Source organism: Typopeltis vanoorti, chromosome 11, assembly GCF_054136105.1.
Source record: "Typopeltis vanoorti isolate ZY-2024b chromosome 11, IOZ_Tvanoo_1.0, whole genome shotgun sequence".
Classification (NCBI taxonomy): Eukaryota; Metazoa; Arthropoda; class Arachnida; order Uropygi; family Thelyphonidae; genus Typopeltis; species Typopeltis vanoorti.
Window position 1 is genome coordinate 45,001,396 of NC_143559.1, and position 27,045 is coordinate 45,028,440.

The 27,045-nt window shown below is 34.7% G+C and overlaps 1 protein-coding gene across 1 annotated transcript in view; it reads left to right on the plus strand.

The window, feature by feature from the left end:
- LOC150101489 (vitamin D 25-hydroxylase-like) overlaps window positions 1–9,543 on the plus strand; it is a 29,215-nt gene extending 19,672 nt beyond the window's left edge. The window contains exon 5 of the mRNA XM_090400809.1: window positions 9,365–9,543. Within this exon, the coding sequence (XP_090256935.1) occupies window positions 9,365–9,543 (179 nt within the window). The remainder of the gene's footprint in view (window positions 1–9,364) is intronic.
- Window positions 9,544–27,045: the final 17,502 nt, after the last annotated feature.

Here is a 27,045-nt window from a genome sequence, read left to right on the forward strand (position 1 = left end):
TCTTCATTTAAATTCATCTCTTCTTCATTTTATAATTTTAGCATGATGCTATTTCTTATGATATCATCACATTCTGCACCATTCTGATGGTTTGTGTTGTGAACCAGCTTCATTGATATGGAGATTGTTTACGTTTTTTATTTTATTTTGAGGAAGAACATTCCCTAATCGATTATTTTTGTTCTTTCCTCACTCTTTGAGTTTGACGATGCATCCAGGTAGCAACTGACGTTATTCAGAGTGGAATAGAGGAACCGGAGTTTGGATGAAATGACTGATGGGAAATCAGGCTTCCAAGAGCCAGAACTGATCTTTTCTTATTTCATGCAGTAAGATTTAAGAAGATTTAAATCAAACAGAATGACGTCAGCTCATTCTGTTTGGTCTGAATTAATTTTCTTATGAAAGAAGTATTTATATGTTAGATCAAAGTGAGTTCCGCTGATATTAATTCTTGAAAGTGCAAACCTGGTAATCAGTTCATATATCTACTAGCAAAGTATCGGGGACCAGTGTATTGTGAAAAAAAATTAATTGTGCATATCCTTCATTTGTACTTCTGGTAGCATGAAGGTCATCTTCTGTTTTGTCTAATTTGGAACATTTAGTATAGTCCCAGCCACTAAATGATATCATGTGATAGGCTCAGTATAAATGGTGCTGCATTTCCTGGAAGAGTCGTCCTCTAATCGTTGTACTGGATCAAGTACATTTATAAACCTTTTCACACCCATCCCACTTACCCCGCTATTTCCGTTCTACCTTCGAGATTCGTCTTTCAGTAAAATTTAAAATCCAAGAAGGGAGAGAGAGAATACGAATTTTTAACCAAGCCCTCTAGAAGTTTCATCAGTGGGAGCTAGATCGTTGGAGATTCCGAGTGCTAAATCAGTGCAGGTGTCACATTTTCTATATAGAAGTAAGAAAATGGTACACTGTCTAGCAATAATTGTCTGGACACTATAGCACTTTACAATCACTACTAGCAGGTGAATCCTAATATCGAGTATGTCCATTTTTAGCTTTAATTACTCGTACACCCTTTGAGGGAGGGTTTCCATAAATTTGCGTCAGACATAGGAGGAATAAGTCTCCATTCCTCCATCAAGGCAGCACCGAGTTCAGCGACAGATCTAGGAGGTGCAGCCCTGGTCCTTAATCGCCGATCCAATCTGTACCACAAGTGCTCGATCTGGTTGAGGTCAGGACTCTGCGCAGACAATAGCAGTCTTTTAACACCCATCTCTTCATACTTCCATAACGGCTGCAGTTTTGTGGCATGGGGAATTATCGTCTTGATAGTAATACGGGTCTGTTCCATAAAACCTATAGAATGTGGGCAGCACCTTATTATCCAGAATATCAAGGTACTGAGCTGCCGTCATGGAACCACGAACAACGTCCAGTGGTCCTACTCCATACCAGCTGAATGCAGCACACAATTACTCCTCCATCAGCAAACTTTACTGTGGGTAAAGCATATTGTGGTAAAACGTTAACCAGGTTGCCTCAACACCCACACCCTGCCATCAGACTGGAAACAGGTGAACCTTGATTCGTCGCTCCAGAGAATCGTTTTCTACCGGTCAGTTGTCTAGTTCACACGCTCTTTGCACCAGGCCAGACGAGCCGCCTTGTTCGTTGTTTTAATGTTGGCTGGTGTGGCATTGCTCTTCCTTGGAATCCCAGTGAATGGAGTTCTTATCGTACGGTATTAGTACACGCCATGGTGTTACTGGCGCTCTGGAACTCATCACGAAAGATCTATGCCGATTGTAGTCTGTATTTACGTATCACCTGTTTTAACACCCTACTGTCTCTGTCAGTCATTTTCGGCGACCACCCTGGGTATTTTTCTGCATTATTGATCCCAGAACTTTTATCCATTTGTTGATCACATCACCAACCGTTGATTTTGGATATTCAAGTTGAGCGGCAATAGCACGTATGTACATTCCACCAATATGACAGCCCGCAATGACACCTCTCTGGAAGTCACTGAGTTCACGTCGTGTTGTCATACCACCTGAAATGTTCCATAACGTAAAATAATAGGGGTGTCCGGACAATTGTGGGTAAATTGTGTATATTGCTATATTATCAATATGCCCTTAGATTGAAATTTTAGAGAATTTTTTTAACGTCGTTAGAGAGTAAATTATATTCTTGATTAGTCTATGTGTCTAGCTCGCACTGATGGGATTTCCATGAATAACGACACCTTCTGGGTAATAATTCTCATACAATACAATAGAAATACATCCATTCTCCATTCGAAAGAAAATAACCTGTGTATCATCGGATGCATTAACAATTTAATGCGAAATCATAACGCTGAAACTGTTGTCTGCTGAGGCTGCAGCCAAGGATTAAAACACGAAGATAATTTATTGAGCATCTGGAGAGATGATCAAGTAGTGCTGTGTCTCATCAACATTCGACTTTTGCCACTGTGATTTTCTGTGATTATATTTGTTGCTTGATTTGATCCAGTGATATATATAATTCATCGAAATCGGCCAAGTGGAATCCAAAATCTGAGTGTGCTGAAAATTGAGCAGAGTTCGCCATGGTCACTAACGAGCATAGAACAAAGGACGTCGCCATCTTTACAGTTGCTCAAGGGAAGGAAGGTGAGTCATGAAGTGCAACAAGTGCTTGAAGGAATTCCCGTCTGACGGAAGTCATATAACGTGCAGGAAATACCTTAGGAATCTTCACTTTACATGTTCCGGATTCTCAGAAACAACATGGCAACGCAAATCCAAATGCCAAACGAGAGGAATGGAAACACTTAAACTGCAGAGAGAACAAAGAAACGCTGCCACCCACAGTGCAACTGATTAAGCTGGGGCAGAATCGATCGATGAACTGAACAGACAAAAAAAATACCGGTGAGTCTTATAATTTGAATTCCATAAATTTATTACTAGAAAAAGGTTTAGAAAATATAAACTCCAGCTTAGTAGATTTGTCCAAGAACTATTTGATAAACAGAATAAACAAATAACAAAAAAATTAGCGAATATGACGAGTTTGTTAAATTTAATAATACAACAGTCGAAGAAGTCTTACAAACGGTAAAAGACATTAAAACAAGCATTAGCATACTAACTGGCAGGATCTGCCTTTTATCAACACAAATTGACAAAAGGCATATCCGAACTCCGTCAAGAATTTAATTCCCTAAAACTACAATACGAACTTTTAAACCAACAACAACATAAAAAAGAACTTGTCATAAACGGTTTTCCAGAAACCGAATCCACAGAAAATCTCAGAGACGTAGTTTTAAAGTTAGGCCATGTAATTGACATCCCCCTACAGCATAATGATATTCAGACCATAAATCGGATTCCTAGGAAGAACAGAAAACAAGGCTCGCCACGACCCGCACCAGTCATAGTTCATCTGACAGGCAAGGCTACAAGAGACAATCTCGTAAAAGCCAACAGACTGAAAAAACCAGTTGTCAAGGACTTAAACGCAACGCAAGACAATACACCACTCTTTCTATCTGAGTATTTAACACCTTTCAATCAGAATCTGATGTACCAAGCAAGAAAAGCAAAAACAGAAAAAATTATCAATTTTTTTTTTTGGATCAAAGACGGCAAGATACTCTTGAGAAAGTCACAAACTTCAAAGTCTATACAAATAAAAAGCTCGGAAGACATAGATAGGCTGCCAGAGTGAAATAAAAAACTCCAGCTTAGTTCAAAAAGAAGACCTCAACACAAAAAGAAAATTAATGTGAACCATCAGATAGATGTAATCACACCAGAATACAACAGCAATCGTACTTTGGACTCGCTTGATGCATGGAAACAACACACAGTACAAGGGAGAGGACTCTCAATCTTGCATATTAACATCAGAAGCATCCGAAAACATTGGTTATTGTTAAAGGCTTATCTGAGGAATTACACCGGCATTATTAAATATATTGGCCCTAACTGAAATATATAACTAATGACGAAGCGACTGCTTTCCAAATTCCAGGCTTCCAACAACATAGATCATGGCGCCAAACAAAAAGAGAGGGTGGAATATTAATATTTATCAAAAAAAAATTAATAGCAAAAGAAACGGCCTATCAGTTTGAGCATGCTGAAACCCTTTGACTCGAAATCACTAATATACCACCAATAGACGGCATCCCATAATAGTAAATGCAATTTACAGGCCACCAAACCTAAACATGATAAAATTCTCGCATGAACTCAATTGCTGCCTTTCACGCCAAGAAATATGTTCAAGAAAATACCTAATGATAATCGGCAACATAAACATAATTATTGCAAACGAAAACCAGAACAACACTGTACAATACCTAGCACGCTATCCATGTATAATCTAATACCAACAATAACATCATGTACTAGAGAAGAAATATTCGGAAATAGTATCACTGCCTTCTGTCTAGATCATATAAACATCCAAGCACCACCGAACAGTTACACTGCATCAGTCATAAAATTCAGATCATTACTTCACGGCTCTAAACCTGCACCCTAATACAATATCCAAGCAACGCCCCACAGAAGAAAAGCAACACAAAACAATAATACACGAAGAAGTTGTCAATCACGAAATATGGAAAACCAACTGCGACCACATGGCATCAGATTCAGCAGATATCTTATACAACAACATTAGACTGATGCTGGAGGAAATATATAAGAAAGCTGCAAGGAAAGTCAGAATTCGCTCAAACACAACCCAAATTCGTTGGGTAACACAAACCTTAATCCTAGATATACACAGAAAGGACACTTTATGGAAAGAATTAAAGCGATATCTAAATAACACAGCTTTAAAAACTGAATATAGGATAAAAAGGAATCGCCTTTCAATACAAATAGGAAATGCAAAAAGAAGCTACTACAGAGACAAACTAACCTCTGCACAAAACAACATGAAACAAACCTGCCATCTGATTAATGAAATGCTAGATTGCGTTCCCAAAACCACCGCCTCCGAAACCATAAAACACAGCTTCATGAAAGACGCAAAACTTATCCGACAACTAGCAAATGACTTTAACCAATACTTTGCAGATTCCATCCAAGAACTGCACAGAAATATTCCCCCAATCACAAAACGTAATACTCCACTTGGACCACAATCAAAACAGACATTATGATTCCCAAGGATAAAAGAAACAGAAATTCTCTCTGCAATACATCAAATCAAACTAAACAAAGGCCCAGGAATTGATAGTATAAGACCTAAGGATATCAAGCAACATGCAACTAGTTTAAGTCCAATCCTACTAAAATTAATAAACAAAATATTTAAAACAGGACAGATTCCAACTATGCAAAAGAGCGCCATAATCATTCCCACATACAAACATGGAAAAGGAAATTTAATCAGCAATTACAGACCCATAGCAACATTACCAATTATCAATCAAATTATGGAGCGGATCATACTGAAAAAACTCACAGCATACACTGAGATCTTTAATATTATCCCCAAAACACAATATGGTTTTCAGAAAATAAGGGAACAATATCTCTCTTGGAAGACTTTACAGACGTAATTAATACCGCCTTAGACAAAAACAAAATTGCCATTGTAGTCTTTATGGATTTAACTAAAGCATTAGATACACTCACACATCAAACCTTGTTAGAAAAGCTGAGACATGTTGGAATAGACGGGACTCTGCACAGGTGGTTTAAACTACCTTCGAAATAGAAAGCATATTACACGTATCGGGTCAAACCGAAGCAGAGAGCTACCAGTAACCTGTGGAGTGCCACAGGGAGCGGTACTCTCTCTCCCCAACTCTATTCAACATTTACACGCACGATATTAATCAGCTACCTTTCAAAGGTAAGATATTCCAAAATGCAGACGATACAGCGATAATACCCATCCATAAAAACACAAACATATTCCAATCAAATATGCAACATGACATAAATCTGATCACAGAGTGGCTTACAAAAACCTCCATACATCTAAACTCAGATAAGACAAAATTAATGATATTCTGAAATCCTGACTAGACCAGTTGATAACAAATATATAACAAACGAACATCCACTTTCCAACATAAGAAACACATCGAACAGCGAAACCAATATAATCACTCATATTAAAACAATACGATAGCTTGGAAACTTCGATGCAGATATGATTCTATGCAGACAGAACAAATTCCAAAAAATAACTGACAAACTTTACAGGTTAAAAGACATTGTTCCCACATTCCTATAAACGCTAATATACAAAGCACTATTCCAAAATATACTAAGATACGTTGTAACAACGTATGCTTTCGGTGCACCCTACAAACTAAATAGGTTATTCTCGTTACAGTACAAAATCATAAAAGTGATCTTTTGGGAACAAAGTGACAATAACGACTTTATATACACTGCAATGTCAGAACACAAAATACTGACAGCAAAACGTTTATGTCAGTATGCAGCTTTGCTAAAACATTATTTCGATGCCAACTACTACAGGACAGCCAGAAACACATATCGCATAACAAGAATTCAGACAACTAATTATATCACATATAAATACATTAATCACTACAGAAAGGCCAAGCGAAACTTCTACATCCCAGATATGATAAACAAATTACCTTTTGAATACAGAAACCTTACAAACTACAATAGCCTGAAAAGAGCTCTAAGGACATACTATGAACAAGAAACACGCACCCAAAATACCATGCAAACTTAATGAAACACAATATATTCGCTCAGGCTTCCATTTCAGCGACGCATCAATACATTCCCAGTTATTGTATGTTTGTGTGTGTGTGTGTGTGTGTGTGCGTATGTGCGCGCGAATTTCTCAATCATAGATTTCATAGCCTCCCAACACAGCAAAAAAAAAACCAATAAATTATAACCTACAGGTGTTATCCTCAGATAAGCTTACATATAAGCTTCGAGGATGAAAGCAGAGAAATTAGTTGTCATCCAAGATGTATCATATGTAACCAAATGCATGTAATGTACGTATTACATGTAAACCAATGTATGTAATGTATGTATTATATGTAAACAAATGTATGTAATGTAAGTAATGTATCATATGTAATCAAATGTATGTAATGTATGTAATAACTGTAACAAATGTATGCAATGAAATTAAAAAATATTATTATTAATATTATTATTATTATTATTATTATTATTATTATTATTATTATTATTATTGGTCTAACAGTTAGCTTATCAGCTCTATACCAACAGGCGCCCGACTCGAATCTCACCATAGACATGGATGTTTGTGATGGTCTTTCGGTGAAAGATGAATTTAACTCTCTCTGCGAAATCCCTTAACGTTTACGGGAGGCCTGAAATGACTCGAAAGAGTTACATGGGAGAAATGTTTCTCTACTACATTAAAAACAAACCAATAACTAAAATAAAAAATAAAAACAAACAAATAAATTTATATATCCAATATAAAATCCATCCCTACCCCACTCAGGGTAATAATGCAGAAATGATTTAAAACGTACAACTTAATTCAAAAGTATACAGCTTAATAGTTGGTTTCAACGTGCTATTCAGCTATTAAAAGAATTACCATTTGAGTGTATACAAAGCCATGTGCTTTCTTTGCTCCTATATTAGACGCCACCGGCAACAGTAGAGTCTATGTTCATAGATTTCCAGGATTCCCAGGACAAAGCCTTACAGCAGATCTGTGACAAGATATTCTGCTAGTAAAAGGTTGGAATTACAGGTGACTACGTCAGCCATTTGTTGGAAGCTGTGGTAGAAAATCTTACAAGTAAAGACCTTATAGATGTAGAAACGCAGAACATTACAGGAGAATAAGAAGATCAGAGCAAAAGAAAGCAGAACAACACGAGAAAGCTGTCTTCAGAAATGCAGTGAATATTTGAATTTGAAGTAATCAAAAAAATGTCAGCCTTGCTTACACATTGCATCAGGTCCGGTTACTTCAAATTTCAAGATAATATATACAAACAAAATCATGGACTGGCTGTGGGTAATCCTTTATCTCCTGTTCTTGCAAATATTTACTTAGAAGATTTTGAAACCAAGGCTATCTCTTCCTTTATTTTAACACCTAAAGTTTGGAAACGTTATGTGGATGATGTCTTCATTGTTTGGAGCCATGGACATGAATCCCTTATGGTTTTCCTCGAACATCTCAATAGCCAACATCAAAGTATTAAGTTTACTGCTGAGCTTGAAACGGATAATTCCTTGCCTTTTCTTGATGTCAAACTGACTCGCTCTTCTGCTGGTAAACTAAAACTATCGATATATAGAAAACCCACACATACCAACAGATATCTGCACAGTCAATCCCATCATTTCCTTCCTCATAAGCTTGGAATAATTTCCACCTTGGGACATAGAGCCCGTTCTCTTCTTGATGATCCAAATGAACTGCTTACAGAAATAAACCATCTGAAAACTTCTTTCGAAGTTAATGGATATTCCAAGAAAATCATTAACAAATTCCTTCTTAATCCTCCCAGACATCGCTCAGAAGAAACAAATAGATTCAAAAGCAATATATCTATTCCTTACATAAGTACTGTTTCACATAAATTAGCAAAAGTTCTAAAAAAATACAATATCAGAACCTTGTTCACTCCACTTCCAAAGATCCGTTCCTTAATTAGCCACCCAAAACCTTGTCATCATCAACTCAAATACCCTGGCGTATATAAAATATCATGCGACTGCGATATTCCTTATTTCGGGCAGACAGACAAATCTGTCGAAATGCGTATGGAAGAACACATGAGAGACATTACTTACAAGAGACAGCGAGCAAGTGCATTATCAAGTCATATCCTCTTCTCGGCTTATCCTAATGATGATAACCAAAGTCACAAAGTCTGCTGGGAAAAATCTACAAACATCTTCCGTTGCAGTGACGAAATAGAGAGAAAAATTGTGGAATCGAGAGAAATCATCTTCAATCCTGTTCATCTAAATAACAACTTAAGCTACAACCTCCCGGATAGTCATTCAGCTGTAATCATGTACTGGCGTTCACGTGATGCAGCAAGCACGCACTCTCCCAACAATGCAACAAATGAAAGAACAGCTTCAAATACAACTACAACGTTTTAATGCTAATTATGTATAAAGACTGTCTATGTTGTTCATAGTCTTTTAACCCTCAATGTTTTGTGTTTTTTTTTTTATAATGTCACCTGAAGAAGGCTGTTACAGGCTGAAACTAGTAGTGTGTTTATATTAAAACCTTTTGAATTAAATCTCGGTTTTAGTCATTCAATTTTTTTCATAAAATATATATATATATATATATATATACATACACACATCCTGTAATGGAACAGCTCGTTGTTTTTAATATAATATATTTTAATTAATAGGTAAACGGTCATGTCCTGGTGAGATTCTTGGGATGGTTGAAGTCTTTTTATATTTTACAACTATTCTTCAACGTTTTCATATTAGGCCACCAGATGGAATCACTATTGACTTGGAAGGGATTCCATGCGTGACTTATGTGCCAAAAGTTCAGCCTTTATGTTTCCTGAAAAGAGAATAAATTAATCAGAAATTTGATAAATGAAAAGAAATTTCAAGATTTGAAGAATGTTCTTTTTTTTTAAAATGAATTCTATGTTTGTAACGTGTATCGACTAAACTAACATGCAAAAAAAACAACAAGAAAAGTAGCTTTTATTATTCATAGTTTCACTTGGCCATGACATGCTTTGTCAGGAGTTAAAAATTTACCAATTAAAGTTAAAAAAGAACCATGAGATTCTAATCAAACCAAACCGAAAAGAGTTAAAGAACGATAATAAAACAAACGTATTGTATAATATTATATATATATATATATATTTTTTTTTAATTTTATTTATTTTTAATTAATGATATACCGACTAAGAACACCGAAAAAGATAAGAAAAACTTTAATATAACACGCGTAGTTTTAATATAAAACGCCGACTTCTTCAGGAGAGTAAATAATAACAAAAAACTGGAAAAATAACAAGGTAAAACACATGGACTTCTCAAATTAAAAATATAGGAATAGTCATATTTGAACTGGTGTGCGCGTGGCAGGACTATCGTGAGTTGTAAGTGAGTGGCAACTGATTCTAGAGCGCCAGAACTCAATCACTGCGCTCTGATTCTTTTGTAAGAGATGTCATGCTGGTGTTCCTCAAGACGTAGTGAAATAGACTTATCAGTGCTTAATAAGGTTTACCGCAGTTGCAGTCGTCTGCAACTGTGGTAAACCTTATTAAGGACTTGAGAGACGGATCGTAGTATCAAAGGAAATAGTTTTGGTTCTATCACACATAAACAACAATTTAAGCTACAGTTGGCCTAACGCCCACAGCGCAGTGATTGAGTTCTGAGCTCTCGAATCAGTTGCCACTCACCTACAACTCACGCTAGTCCTGCCACGCGGACACCTGTTCACATATGACTGTTGCTATTCCTATTTTATTAATTTGAGAAGTCCATGTTTTTTACCTTGTTATTTTCCCAGTTTTTTGTTATTATTTACACACCTGAATAAGTTGACTACTAATAAAACACTACGAAACTAGTCGTGGTTTATTAGTAGTCAACTTTAAGAGAAAGAGTTGCTTTATTATCTCATGTCAGAAGCGTAGTCTGTGGAAATAACTGCCACATTTCCCCAACAACAACTTGACAAACGTCAACAACAAGCAACCCCTCGCTAATGACAGAAGTTTAATCCAAATTTTAGTTCAAAAGTCATCGAGACAGTCAAGATGATGGAAGAACAGCAAACGAACATTATGTCCTGCAACAAATGCCTTAAACCATTGTGTGAAGAAGGGAATGGTTCATGCTGCTCTGTTTGTCACCAGAGGCTACATTACCAGTGTTCCAGAATTTCTAAAAGCACCTGGAAAGGAAAAGGATTAACTGAACCCACTGAATGGCACTGCCACAATGCCGAGAAATCTGAGATATAAAAATCAATCCCCAGGCAAAAGCAGCGAAATAAGGAAAGGTACGTCAATTCCTGACCTGACTGACATCGATATTGATAATTTAGATTCCTTTAGAAATACGGTGAAAGAAATTCTTAATTCCCATATGGAACAAATCAACCAAACATTTAAGGATCACGCTTATTCTATTTACAATAGAATAAGCGTCGAAATAAGGCTTAGAAATGCGCGCACTATTAAATCTGATCTGTTAGCAGTAATGGAAGAGCAGCAAAGTGTTTAGCGCGAGAACATTAGAGGACATTACAAACGAACTAAATAAAACTCTTCATGAAAGCAAATTTGTTATCCTTACATTCTTTGATCTTACCAAAGCTTTTGATACACTTGAACATGCCTTACTGCTGACCAAACTATATTCAGGCGCAATAAGAGGAAGACTGCATACCTGGTTTAGGAATTATCTCACAGACAGAAACAAGTAATAAAAAAAAGCACATATCACATCCAGGGAATACAAATACAATACTGAGTCCCCCAAGGAGCAATATTATCATCCCCACTGTTGAACATATACACATAAATGACATTCAAAAGTGAAATACTTCATTACGAATATATGAAGTATTTGACAAATATATATGAAATATATTTGACTTTGTCAGGCAAATGTATCATTACGCAGCCACACATCAGCACTAATAGCAGTCTACACATCTACACATACATCTCTCCAAAGCACAACATGACATAAACCAAATAACTGATTACGTCTTTCACAATTCAAGTATAGCAAGCAACACTAAAACGCAAAAACTAATAATAAAGAACCCTAGAATTATGCCACCACTAACAATATATAGCCACACATACCATTGCATTAACCATGGAAGTTGCCACTGTTCCGAAATCATACCCGTAACACACTCTAAATATTCCTCTTTATACATTGACAACAACCGAAATGCACTAAACACATAGAATACCTTCTTAACAAACTACGCACTATTACTGCAAAAACTCTTCGAAGCAAAAGATATGATGCGGACCAAAGTAAAAAAAAACAAAACTCATATATCATGGAATTTTTGAAACATTACTAAGGTACGGCATAACTGTTTACGTAAACACAGCAAACAGTCACTTATCAAATTTAGAAAAACGTCACCAAAGAATCGCATCAAGGGTGCATTAGAGATCCAGTAGACACCAAGAACTTTTAACAATGCTTATCGCAATAACAGAGAAACGTGTAGCATAACCAGGCCAAACACAACCCTCTTCACAACCAGGCGTTATAGAAAATTCTATGGAGAAGCCAATAAGGAGCATCTTATACCCACATTACTCAACAACTTGCCATATAACGTAAAACATTTGAGCAGCTAAAGAACATTAAAAGCTGAACTATGGAAATTGTACAAGCATACTTAGAACTACAACAGTTACCATACATTTCACATAAAACATATTAACCGCAGGAACGAACGCTGATAAAAATAAAAATAAAAATAAAGTTTAGTTAATATATAATATATATGTATATGTATATATATATATATATATATATATATATATATATATATATATATATATATATATGTATATATGTATATATATATATATATATATATATATATATATATATATATATATATATATATATATATATATATATATATATGTATATATATATATATATATATATATATATATATATATATATATATATATATATATATATATATATATATATGCATTACATATGAATATATTATGTACTATGTAATAATATTCCTATGTAATATATGAAAATAGAATGTAATAAAACATTAATATTACTAAAATGGTTGTAAATAATGAATTTATTTTGTATTGTATGTTTGTATTAAATAGTAGGAAATATAATACTTTAATTGTAAATGTAAATACAATGTATAATCACACTTTCTGAAGTTTTGAAGAAGAAATGTGAACTGCAACGTATATTATTAATTAACTGTGAATTACATATGGTAAATAATCACTGTGATTATCATTAATAACAGCAACACATGGATGAACATACCAATTGCACGTTATGCAAATTATAAGGATATTATTTAAACTTTTTACTGACCTACAAGTAGTAAAATGTAGTATTGTTTCAAAAATGTATTAATTCCACTTAAGGCAACGGAAAAGTACTCAGCAATGAAGATTTTTTTCGTCAAGGCATTTAAAAAAAGTGTAACCATTCTGAAAGACCAATAAGATTATTAAAAGTGAAAAGTGTAACGTAAGAAATTATAGCACTGTTGCCTAAATATTATAAAATATATGTCATTCTCTTAAAGGTAATGATAAGTGAAAGTGAAGTAACATAAACGTATTGTGCCGAACTATACACATTGTTAATACAGAATTGTCAAATTGTATAATTGTAAAGTTTCATCGTTCATTGTAGTTGCCATCGATTGTTTTAAAAATTACTAATGTGAAAAATGAAAGTGAATTTAGCATTATCTATTGCATGTTAACAAAAAGTAATTGTTAATGTGAATAGTGAATAAAAAAAATTATAAAATCAAAATGCAAATGACAAAATGCAAAAATAGGTCTTTAATTGCCACACCACATCGTACACGGGTAATGGAGATATTTCTGGAGACAGGATATTAATCAAATCGTGTGGCCTTGCGTCTTTTTCTATTGCGTCCCAAAATGTCCCTTCAGGAAACAAACAAGGCCTTATCTTTGCTCTGAAGGAGAATGGGTCAGTTTGCGGCAAGAACTCCTGAATCATTTGATTTTAAGCATAGTATGACGTTATGAGAGCTACATCGAGTTTGGGGTGAACATATTCTATACTGGAATATCTCTCCTCATAGTTTTATGTAAATACTGTGCATTAATTGTTTAACTACATCCTTAGGAAATTTGTATACCAAAATGCATCGCAATTTAATTTGTAGGAAATTTATAACACATTTTTGTGTAATATAATTTATTAGTATGCTAGCAATAAATTTATATCCACATTTGACTGTAGTCAGGAAAATATTTTCATATACAGATAAAAATGTAGTTCGTTCTCCAGTGTATTAGACGGTTTGTATTTTGAACTTAATAATAACATCAGATTACTTAATGCTTTTTTGTACTCGTAACCAGGCCAGGAGACGACAATTTACACAGAAGGATTACATATTTAAGCGTAATACCAACCGTCCTTTTCTTAAATATTGGTTTTGGTTTATAAAGTTACTCTGGGTAAACTGTGAACCTTAGAAGTCCGTATTAGCATCTTGAAATCATCTTCATATCATCGTCAAACCCATGGGAGTTCTCTTTACACCGTAGGAATTGGTAACTATAAAATCATTTCCAGTTTTTTATGCATCGTGTGTTGATCACGACGTGCAATTGTCACAGTTGCATCGATCGCCTGCACAACTCGTGCATTTGAAATCAATCGTATCACAAACCCTTCAGCTATTTCAGGATGAGGAAGATTTATATTTCGAACAAGATGGGACACGTTCCCATTTTTATCGTGATGTCATGAATTATTATTATTATTTTTTTTTATTAAATTTAACTTTTCCAAACAGAGAGACTGAACGAAGAGGTAGTGTTGAGTACCTTGCGACTTTACCTGATCTAAGAACTCGATCATTTTACTCTGGGGATGCATCAAAGAAAAATACTACTTACAAGAGATATGCTAATTGCAGTTTGATGTTTACAGATGACTTTCTGGGTGAGAGATATTACGTGACGTGGTTAACAGTAAGTGTGGGTATTGTGAAATCAGTAGTCGTTCTCGCTCCATTAAGATGTTCATATAATAGTAATTACTATTAAAACACGCTAATGCACCTTGTGAGATGCATTAGCGGTTTTTAAGTGACCTAATCACTTTTTATGGGATTAGTGAAGGTTGATGTCTAATGTTGTCCTGTTTATAATTATTTTATCTGTAATTGGTTTTTCCTCTATTTCTTATTCCTTCTTTGCTTTGTCATTAATATTTTCTTTCAATATCATTTCGATATTTCCTTATATTCACTTTTCGTATTTAAAGCTCATTTGGTTTTAAGTACTCTTGAAGTAAAACCGGGAATGCTAATTGGAAAACTGGGAATTATGGGATGAAATCGCAAGCATCACTCAGTGGGTAGAAGAAGGTGATTATTTTGTACTAAACAAAACCTTTTTATTTAATTCTTTCCATTTTTCCGAGATCGGTCCTGAGCATTGCCAATTATCATAAATGTTTAGAATTTTAGTATGTATTTAATCATTAGATTACATACTGAAAACAAAAATTACGGAACTGGTGAATGATTACAATAATAGCTAAATATTCTTGCATTTAACTGGATAGCTTGACAACGACACACAATCTCGCTAATAAACAGATAAAAGGATTTGTTTTCTAAGAAGATGCAATACTGTTAGTACACTAAAACTAAAAGTTGTTGAAGAAGGAAGAGTTTTAATTCGTTTTCAAAAGAAAATGTTCAAAAAAGAAAATCCTCGTTGCTTACATTTAAATTCAGCTAATTCATTTTATACATTTAATGCTGTTCTTTGAGTAGAGAAATAAATCCAGATTCAAATCGAATACATCGCTTTATTCTGTGATACGAAGGAATCATAGCGTTGACTGATTACAGTTATTTATTCAAGGAAGAAATTATTGTGTAAGTAATGATGTTGTTAATTTTATGATAATTATTCATTAACGAAAGTTTACAATTTTTAGAAGTACTTCCTTTATTGATGCCACTATGAAAGTAGTTCGAAAAAATATATTTTCGGTCTTTTAATGCACGTCGAATTGCGCCAGACATTTTCCATGTTCTCCTTTCAGGATATAGTTGATATGTTCCATGGTGATGTCTCTGTGTGTGTCTCATGAAGTAGTATTGTTCTATTTTCATGATGAATTCCAAGTGCTGATTTTGAAGGTTCTTAATCAAATCTTCTACATTCGTGACTCCTTGTTGCCGTATTGGGTAAACATTATCCACATTCATTCATTTTTATCATATCAAGTTAATATACTTTCGATTTTCACTTTTATTTTTTTTTCTGTTTTTGAATTACACGTGCTACATTTTTATATGCTGCAGTTATATGGGAAAGAAAGAACAGAGCAGCACATCTTTGTTAGTTCTAAATTTTAAGGAAAAGATGAGTATATCATTTAAAGTAGGGTGTAACAACTCGAATAAACTGAAAATTCTATTGCATAAATAGACAGAAAGGGCAGCGATTCAATGAAAGTTTGATTATCGTGTGTTAACGCCATACCCAATTGGATGCACTAGAGATATTAAAAGCAGCTACTTCGGTTTCTCCGAAATTTCAATGAGAATTGTTTAATGGGCAAATTGTATGATGATCTACTGTGCGTGCAATGCATTGAAATGACGACTGACGATTACTCTTAACCGAGCAGTTTCTAGATTGTGTAGCAGGTCAGTATTATTACATTACAAATGATTGCAATGAGATTGTTGTCAAGATAAATTTTAAAGTGATTATTATTTCCACTCGTAGCCAGTCAGAAATGCGCTCAAACTATCTATGGTATTTTCTTGAATATCCGAAAAAAAAAAACACTCTGAAGAAAAATATCGTTTACACATGCCAGAAATCGGTTAACTATAGAACCTGTCAAAAAACGCTTAGAAAAATCCCTCTTGTCGGTGACTATAATCGAACTTAGAAGTCTTTCTTCGGGCAGCCTATCGCTATGGGGCAAATGCAATTTCCACAGGGTTATCTAGGCCTCTGTATTACAGTATGGATATTTATTTCCTTATCTTTTAGTTTTTATATTTATTTCTATTTTTACTTAGAAGGAACGGATTTATGAAAGGCTGATACATTTTTATTTAACCAACTCTGCATGAAATAGTAACAAAATTTAAGAAACAGAAACCGAATCGAATAAATATAAAAGGAAGAATATAAACTTAGTTGATATGCAAATGAGAACATTATTTTCAGAAAATGAAGATGACCTTCGAAGACAATTATTTAAATAACAAGAGATATTCAATAATTTTAATAAGGAAATGTCAAAACTGCAAACAAAAGCAGAACAAGACGGAATATGGTAAATTATTGACCATATTCCTTTATTTGTCTTTATTATTGACCATTTGACTTCAGTGTATTGTCGCAAGACAGCTCAATAAGATTTCAGTGAAAATATTGGAATATTTCGAGACGCCCTAGGGCGCTGCTGTGCAAAGTTTTGGAACCACTGGATTACAGTACTCGACGTCATACGCGCTTTCTATTTTTTTATTGTTATTAACTCGTTGTTTTTATTAATACTGATAATATGCATACCCCTCTGTCATTCTTCATATAATAAAGTTCGTATTTGATGTATTATTTGATTTCAGTCATAATCGATCATACGTGTTTTGCACAATCATCTTTCAAACCAGTTGGCTACTTTTAATTTTATTTATTTTTGTATATCAACAGAAGTGTATTGTTTTCTTTGTATGTGATAGTGGGAAGGTGCAGACGACACAGACGACTGCGAATCTAAAGAAATATGTTTGAGTAAGTGAAAGCATAATGATAATCTGAGTCTTGATATCATCTACTTTTGGATCACTATTAAGAAATCGGAAATTACTAGTTGAAATTCGAATTCGTATTTTAATGAGATTTATGCTAGCTAATCTTATTTTCTAGGCATCGTTTTGTATATTTATTGTTATTATTATTTTTACGTCCAAGTTTGTGATATTATTATCACCTTAAAGATTAATACACAGCCATTGTTAGCTCGATTTCTACAACCACTACAATTCTGTTCGTTGGTTCTTTTAGTCTATACGTTATTTTTTTCTGTTAATACCGTATATTCTCATTTATGTAAAATATGATTTCCCATAAAATTTGTAATTTTAATTTGAAACGCAGTATTTTTGTTTATGTCATAAGTGAGTACATATAATCTTGAAGAATATAATATTGAAGAATAAAAGCATGGATGCCAACGTATTTTTTTCGTGATGTACCTCGCCATGCTTCAAACGTGTACTCCAGAATTAGCGTCTATCTGATGTCGTCTTTACATTGTGTCATACTCTTTTTCCATTAACCTTACGGCTTGGAAACAAGGCATCCTAAACAAAGAAGATAAACGCTAGTCACCAAACTATCACCTGATTGCAATTCCCCTCACTTTCAAATGAAAATGGAAGTCATCAACGGTCAACTCCGTCACTACCCCCTTAAACAGAGTTTGTTAGTACGAATTCCACCGCTATCGATTCATAGCAGATTTGTGTCCATAGAAGTATGATGCTGGAAAGGAGATGGAAAGGACAAGACGGTGAAACGAGTGTTGTCGCTTTGGACATTCCCAAGGTATTTGACCAGGTGTGGCATACAGCTTACTAACTACTTGCTAAATTAGCATCTTATGATAGGCCTTCTTCTCTTTTCAATTGAATTGCCAATTTCCACTCTGCTCATTTATTAATGTTGCTGTAGATGGTTTTCTTTCTTCAGCTTTCTCCACCAGTGCTGACGTATCCCAGAGGTCTGTACTTTCCTCGATGCCTGTTTTCCTATTCATAAATGATCTTCTATCACCGACCTGAAATCCCATTCACTATTACGTGACACCTCCAAGGAGTCCAAAGACTGATCGAAGGAGGGCACCTACTGCACAACTACTGCCATCTACTACCCACCAGTATTTTCACGGACAATCACAAACCCCCATACCCATGGCGGGATTTGAACCCGCAGCATTTTGGCTGAAGAGAGGATACGCTAACCACTCGGTCAAACAGGCTGGCAGTTTGTTTTAGGATAAACCTTGAAGGACTCATACAGCTTTCCATAGCTAGAAAATCTTCCATAATGATATAGTAATAATTACTTTGTCATATTTTATTGGAACAATAATAAATTTGCAAACCTAAATGCCACTAAACCAACGACTTTTGTTATTTAAGTTAGAACACTCACTAATTTTGATACTACCAGCTATCTCTTTTAGGACAGACGTAGATATCTAGCATACTCGCTTCCTTAACATACGGCCCTTTCCTTATTTCTCATTTTGGAGACTTCTAACAAAATTATATCGCACAAAAAAAATCTACATTTCTGTTAGAATTTCGTTTTCACACTTGGTGTGAAAACATTTGTTTACGAGCAGCATTTGGTCAACATTAGTTGACTGTTCACCTCCAAGCATATGGAACCAACTATTGGTTCTCGTCTTTCATTTCATGTTCCTCTGGGCTTCGGAGTACAATTGCTTCTCCACACATCTCCTCTAAGGACTGTAACCTCTAGTTGGACAAAAATGGCCAAAACTCGTCTTGAATGTTTGTCTCATGCAGCACCAATGTGATTATTTCTCTTTTTATAGATCGCAGTACTATGGAAACTCTATGTAACTCATCTGGAAATCTGAGCAAGATTTCTTAATGATGCAGTCATCCATTATAAAATCCTAATACTTTCACGCATGAATATTTAATATTTCTAACCGAATAGTGTTTACTGCGTGTGCCTTATTGATGAATAGCTGCTGTGTTGCAGTGATATCGGATTGATTCCTATAATCATTTACTTGTTAATTTTCATTTAAGATCATTTCATGATTCATCTTCTCAGTATTCTTCATTATGGTTGTAAGAGGCCAAATTCAGGCCAACAAGCAATATTAAATCTTTATTCACTAAACTCCATTCATCTTATTACATCTGCATCTCTGTCTATTTATAATTTGTAAACCTTTTGCGAGTTCTGTCGCTTATTCATTGACAGAAGAGAGACGAGAACAGCGTCGAATGAAGATTGAACTGCTCCCTGTTAGCATCCAATCCTATAAAGCTTCTGAACTTTGTTCGTAACGCCATAAATGGCATAGGGTTGATTATGTTGCGGGTCTTATGCCAATGTAGATTATAATTCAACAACGCTGATTAGTTTTAGATTGATCGTTCAGTCTTATGGATTCAACCACTTTGCGAATATTTGCTAACAGGGCCACATTACCGGAATGTGTGCATTTTACAATGGGTAATACAGTGATCCGTTGGCGCATCCTTTATAGGAAATGTAAAACGCTCCTTATATTCGACCAGTATTTAAGACCATATTTAAACGATCCGCGGCTCGGAAATAAATTATGACATACAATTTCACTCAGACTAAAATCTAAGAATCGGACCTTGGAAGCAGAATATTTTTTTCGAAAAAAAACTCAGAAATTAGCCCATTGTAAATGCTATGAAATGCAAAATAGAAGGCGGACTGAAGAACACATATGAAATTCCTGAGTTTCCAGGAAGAAAAAACCTACCATTTCCGTATTACTGAAATGTTGGACCCCACAAGAGCGAGCTGAGAAGTGAAGTCTGAAAATTTATCTGGCCAAAAATAGTTCAGTGCATTCTGTTGAGCATTCTAGATGATCTGGATCGATTAGTGCCTATACATCTAGATGAAAATGAGGAGTAGTAGCTGCATCCTGCAAGAAATGGAGTCATCCAAGAACTGCTCCACTAACTTCCACCACTAATATTGCTTTTGCATGTCCTTGTTTGATAGCATCTGCAAGATGCGACGTAATTTTGTTCCTAACATGCACGCAAAGATGAAATTTTAGAAAGTTTCGTGTACACCTTCAACTGCAAATTCTTTATACGCGAACATTTTTCATCTAGTTTTCATTTTGACAGAAACGGAATGTGGCATGATTACAGAAACCGAGGTAGTTTGACAATTTCAAGTAGACACATTTTCTCCAAAGAGAACGCTACCCAGTTCGCCTGGACAGGAGCGGTTTTAATAGCTATAGCACTTAAAAACTATGTAATAAAGTCCAACCTCTTCCTCAAACACTTTTCTTAATATAATTTGCTGATAACAAGTCCTTCGTTAATACCTGTAGCGGAATTTCTTCGATTTCGAACAAACGTTCATTGTCCTTTAGTTTTAAAAGAGGTAAACCGTGAGTAGACATAACTATACATAATAAATAACGGAAAAACTCACGTAGAAATATTATTTAATAGTATAATTTTCGCCTGTGTGTCACAGGCATCTTCAGTTAGTGTTTAATTTTGAGCTTAATTGTACTGAAGATGCCTGTGACACACAGGCGAAAATTATACTATTAAATAATATTTCTACGTGAGTTTTTCCGTTATTTATTATGTATAGTTCATTGTCCTTGTTTCAGTTATCTTTGATTGACTAAAGGTGGAGTTGGTTTCCTTCCATGTTAAAACTGTAGTCACGTGGTTTATAATTCTGCATTTCAGCTGATACGAATGGAAATATTGATTCCCCCTTTAATGTTTCTGGAATATCCGTTATCTATACATGGGAGAGGGAAATATCTCCACTTCGTTTACTTTGAGACAGAATATGCATTATGTATAATAAAAATACTTGGGAAATATTACATTTTCTTCTTGTTCTTCACTTTATTTTTCAATCTTGCTCATAATTCTCATTTCACTGTATTACCGAGGTCCTAATAAAAGATGATAAAGCTGACAAAGCAGAACAGAGAAACCAGCAAGACACAAGAAACGTTTGTTAAATCCAGAATTAACAAATTTCAGTAGGGGTATCGATCATACTGTTTGGTCGGAAAAATTCAGGACATCGAATCCGTAATTCTCCTAAGGATGTAGAAACTTTCATAGATATTTATTTTTATTTTTCATCTGAAGGTCAGCTGACCTCGGAGGATATGGAAAACTGCAATTTCATTATTAAAAATCCTATGTCATCTACTTTCTTAGAAAATACATTAAAATCAAGGCATGGAATGAAACACATAGACTCATTTTACCTGAAAAAAAAACGAAAAAATGCACACACTATATTATTGTTGTATACAACAGTAATATAGTATAATATTATGAAAAACAACTGTTATCGGTATAATACTTTTAACAACTCTATTTTGCAAATTAGCATACTGTTCGAGACTGCAGTTGGACAAATTACTCACATCTATTTGTTTGCAAAATATAAAAAAACAAGTCTTTTTATTTTTATTTTAGTTTTATTGCAAGTACGCTAATCGTGTTTTATGGAAATTGAGAGCAAACGCACATAATTAAACTGCTAGCTGTTCGACACGATTGCATGTATTACTAGGTACGCGTACAAATGAGATCGTTTTAAAATAATATTTTACGGTCTGTTTTCCTTTACGTTTCCACTGTTAGAGCAGAACATAATATGTTCGCAAGAGTTAATGTTCCTGCTGTTTTCTCCCGATATACCACGACCAGCTAAACATTCTGACTATCCACTGCTGCTTCCAGTGTAATTCATTGAAATACGCTGAGATTTGTTGCTCGAAATAAGTTGGAAAGTTGTCGTGTTGCGACCGCTTTTTTATCTACTTTTTAGAGGATGACCGTGTAAAAGAAGAAAATGCCCAGCATTCAAATAAGATAAATTAAATGAAATATGAAAACGCTGGTGTACTTTTTTGACAATTTAAATTAAAATCATACGATTCGTAAAATTAAGTTAAGCTATTTTGCTTCAATATTTTTGTCAGCAATATATGCATTATTTTGAGATTAATCTATGCTATATTAATCCCACATTCTATGAATCTTTGTGGTTAGAAAATATTAAATTTAATTTTTATATAAATAAATGAATAAAACTTTTAAATAGTTTAAAACTTCCATTTTAAATTGAATAATGTGAAAAATTTTAGCATTTCCTTTGAATATATATAGCGGAAAAACTTTTTTTTATTATAATATATTTTCATTTCTTGCAATGGTTAAGGTTTTTTTTTATATATATATATTTTGCGTTTATTCTTCAACGTTTCGACTTTCAGCCACCAGATGGAACCACTACTGACTTGGATGGGATTCCATGCGTGACTTGTATACCGAAAATGCGGCTGTTATGTATCGGGAAAAAGCAAACAAATTAATGTAATATTTACTAAGAAAAGAGAATAAAACTTTTGATAATCGAAAGAAACTTAGATATATGATTTTTTAAAATAGATATCACGCAAAGAGAAGAAAATTAACTTTTATTGCCTTACAAAAGCAATTTATGTGGAAAGTGTATGTTGAGAGTTTGTATCTCTCAATAATCACTAATTTCGTGGATAATAAAAAGGATTCGTTTTGTTCTTCAGAATCTGTATATAAGGAAAGGAATTAACTTTTATTCATTCAGAAGATGAGTGAAGGTATAAAAGAAAATTATACACAAAATGCACGGAACGAATAAAATGTGTTTTTTTTTTTTAATAATTGCAACGGTTTTTATATCTCAAATAAATGATATGCATATTCTGTGAAATTTAAGCAACAATACTATATTTTTAGAGCCAGTTCAGTATATATAAATGGAGCTGTATACTCCAAGCAACTCCTAACGCTGATACCCAATCTCTTATTGTAAAATATCACAACACGTCTTTCACAATAATGATGGTGTATTGAATTAGGAATTCAGAAATAGAGACACGAAAATATTTTTAAGTAGAAATAGCTGGTAAAAATTTATAAACACGTCGAAATATAGAAAAATTAGAGAGCTCAGTAATTAATCAAACAAAAACGAACCTATTTAATTAATTATGCGAAAGAACACGAAACTAATTAATTAAGTTAGAAAACATGAAAGTGAAAATATTTGGATTTACTGAAATATACAGGCAAAAATAAGAAAGAAACAAGCAAGAGATTGTAACAAACATTAAAGACAGCCTGATTGTTATGCCCACTTGTATACAAAAATGGAACAAATATATTCATTTGGGCTAAAAAGTAAACTAAATAATTGAATTAAACATTAAACAGTATCGATGTCCTAGGAACGAACGAGAATAAAAAAATCTTCCAAAAAAGAGACGGTGTTCCTCACATTCTCCTTACATCCATCTCTTCTTAATGTAAAAAGTAAACGTAATCTTGATCAAAGAGTCATTTGTCATCTTAGAGTTGTCGTTGAAAATATCTATGAAAAGTAGTTAGTTCCAAAGAAGAGACCAATGAAGATTAAACGTATTCTGAAAGTTTGTAACTAAACTGCTAACACCTGACGACTAATGATAACAATATGCAATTCAAAGAATTAAATCACAAATGAAGGAATACTGGTGTCAGTTCCGATGAATAGCAATCGCGGTGAAAAAGTAACATAAAATGCCTCGGTTGGAATGTGAATGTGAGACCCACATTGTATGGTCAGATGGAGTTCACATTTATGATCTGATAATTAATCACTGATAGCAAAGTAACGTATGGGCGCAAACATAAACGGAAATCTCTAGGTTGCTGAGAAGAGGTGAAATTATGATAAATTAATATCAAGAAATCATGAAGATTAACCAATAAACAAACACACACAAACACATATCGTCAAGAAGATTAACCAATATACAGGGTGTTCGGGATAAATTTGACATATTTATAATTAATTATATTTTTCCGTAAGTTACATGTATTAACACACACTTCTCTTCATTTAAAAGTTTGGACCCTTCTTCATTCACATACAAGATGTCAGAAAGGATGGATAGCTGGAACCCACCTGAATCATGGAAGAGAATAACTTGTATCATGATGATTCGTGCCCGCCATCAAAATAAGGATATTACGACTGCTGCCCAATGCTCCCTGAATACAGTAAAAACAATCAGGCATGAACTAGAGACTTGCAATGGTGACTACGAGGATGTAGCAAGAAGAAAGATCCCTAGCAGACGATCTGATTGCGTTCGTACAGCAGAATTCCTCGCAAATCTGCAGGAACAGGTGTTGAAGAACCCTGGCATTGGAATTCGGGCTTTGTTCGTGGAGTTGCTAACTGTAGTCAAGCCCTGGATAACAAGGGTAGGCAATGGTAGGCCGTATGTATGGCAGCAGGATTCGGCCCCTTGCCACACCTCTGGGAAAAGTCAAAAATGGTTGTCTGAAAATTTCTACGACTTCACCAGTCCAAATGTTTGGCCTCCAAACTCCCCAGACCTTAACCCCATGGATTATTTTGTATGGGGCGCAGTTGAAAAAGACACCAATCGCACTTCCAGTAATACAAAAGCCCAGTTAATGGATAAAATTAAAACAGTTTTTGCGGCCCTTCCCAGGGAGACTGTAGCATCAGCTTGTTCGAGGTTCCGAAGCAGAATTGAAGCTGTGATCGATGCTAATGGTGGTTATTTTGAGTAAATCTTGTTGATAGTATTGTAATTAACTCTGCCTGTAATGTTTTTTGTCAATTCATTAAATTTAATAGATACAAAGAAGATTTTCTTTTTCCTTACGAAACTGTCAAATTTATCCCGAACACCCTGTATATATATATATATATATATATAAATTTGTTAAAAAGATACCAAGCTATTTTAAATATAAACCTGGTTTTAATCCATTTCCCAAATAAGCAAACAGACAAACAAGTCAAGTTTGCGCCTGCAAGTAGTGGAAGTCTGGGTGACCCACAAGTAGTGCAAGTCTTAGGCAACTTGTGGTAAAGGTGGAATAAGCTCTGATCACTATTGTTAGTATTTACCCTTAATGCAAAGCACATCTCCTCAAGGAGATGTGCTTTGCATTAAGGGTAAATACTAACAATAGTGACCAGGTTTATATGTAAAATAGCTTGGTATTTTGAACGAATATTGTACCCAAGGTAAAAAACTTTCTTTCTACACACACACACACACACACACACACACACACACACACACACACACACACACACACACACACACACACACACACACACATACAGCGTTAAAAATCATACGGAGGCATTTATTTCGAATAACTTGTAGGTTTTTGATGTTGGTGGGGGAAGTGTGATCCCATGCCCGTGATCCGTAAGTTAACGATGGTCTGATAATTGTTTTATAGATCCGTAGTTTGTTTTCAGTGCTGACTTGACTTCTTCGATTGAGGAGAGAATAGAGTTGCACAATTGCAGAGTTTGCTTTTTTGAATGCATAAATTATGTGGGAGTTAAAGTTTAAATGATTATCAAGTTGAATGCCTGGATATTTGGTGCTAGTTCTCCATGGGATGGCTGTGTTAAAAAGTTTAACTTCTCCAAAGTGAGATGCTTGTCTTCTTGTGAAGAGAATGGCAGTGCTTTTATCGGCATTTACAGATATTCTCCATTTTTTGAACCAGTCCTCCAAATTTGTTGCTGCAGTTTGTAAGCGCTGCGTAGCTATATGTGGCCTGAGAGATCTGCTAAGAATTGCCATATCAGCCACATAACTAGCTATAGTGGTTAGTGATGTGCTAGGAACATCAGAAACAAAGATGTTAAAAAGCAGCGATGAGAGCAGCGAGCCTTGAGGGACACCAGCAGTGATTTTTTTCAATGAGGATCGAATTTCACGCAACTTGACCTTGATTTTACAATCTTGTAGAAAGGAGTCAATAATTTTAGTAAGGTAAAGAGGGATGTTGGCTGAAATTAATTTATTGATGAGACCTTTGTTCCACACCTTATCAAATGCTTTTACAACATCTAAAAAGATAGCTCCTGTGTGCTGTTTCCAGTTAAAGCCTGTAGTGATGAATTCAGTCAGTCTGTGAATTTGCTGTGTAGTGCTATGTCTGGTATGAAAACCAAATTGTTCTTTAGGAATTATGTTATTTTTATTCACTTCCTCATTAAGTCAGTTGAGAATGACTTTTTCTGCGATTTTTCCTAGGCATGATAAAAGACTGATAGGTCTGTAGTTCTGTGGCATTTGAGGTGCCTTACCAGGCTTGAGTATAAGGAATATATCAGCTTGTTTCCATCTTGAGGGGAAATAATTTAATCTCAGAATTGCATTAATAATGGCTACTAAATGCATGACAGCTTTGTGTGGGAGGGCTTTAATTGTTTTGTTGGTAATTTCATCTAGACCAGGGGCTTTTTTGTTTTTAAGCTTCTTAATGATTGAGTAGACCTCTTTAGGTGAGGTTGGACAGATATTTTCATGGCTACAAGGTTGCCGAAGCGCGGTGCGTACTCGACGGTGTATTTTCTCTATGAAGACCTGATCCGCATGTGCATAATTAGGACGGCACTGAAGTTGGAGAGCATCAGCAAAAGCT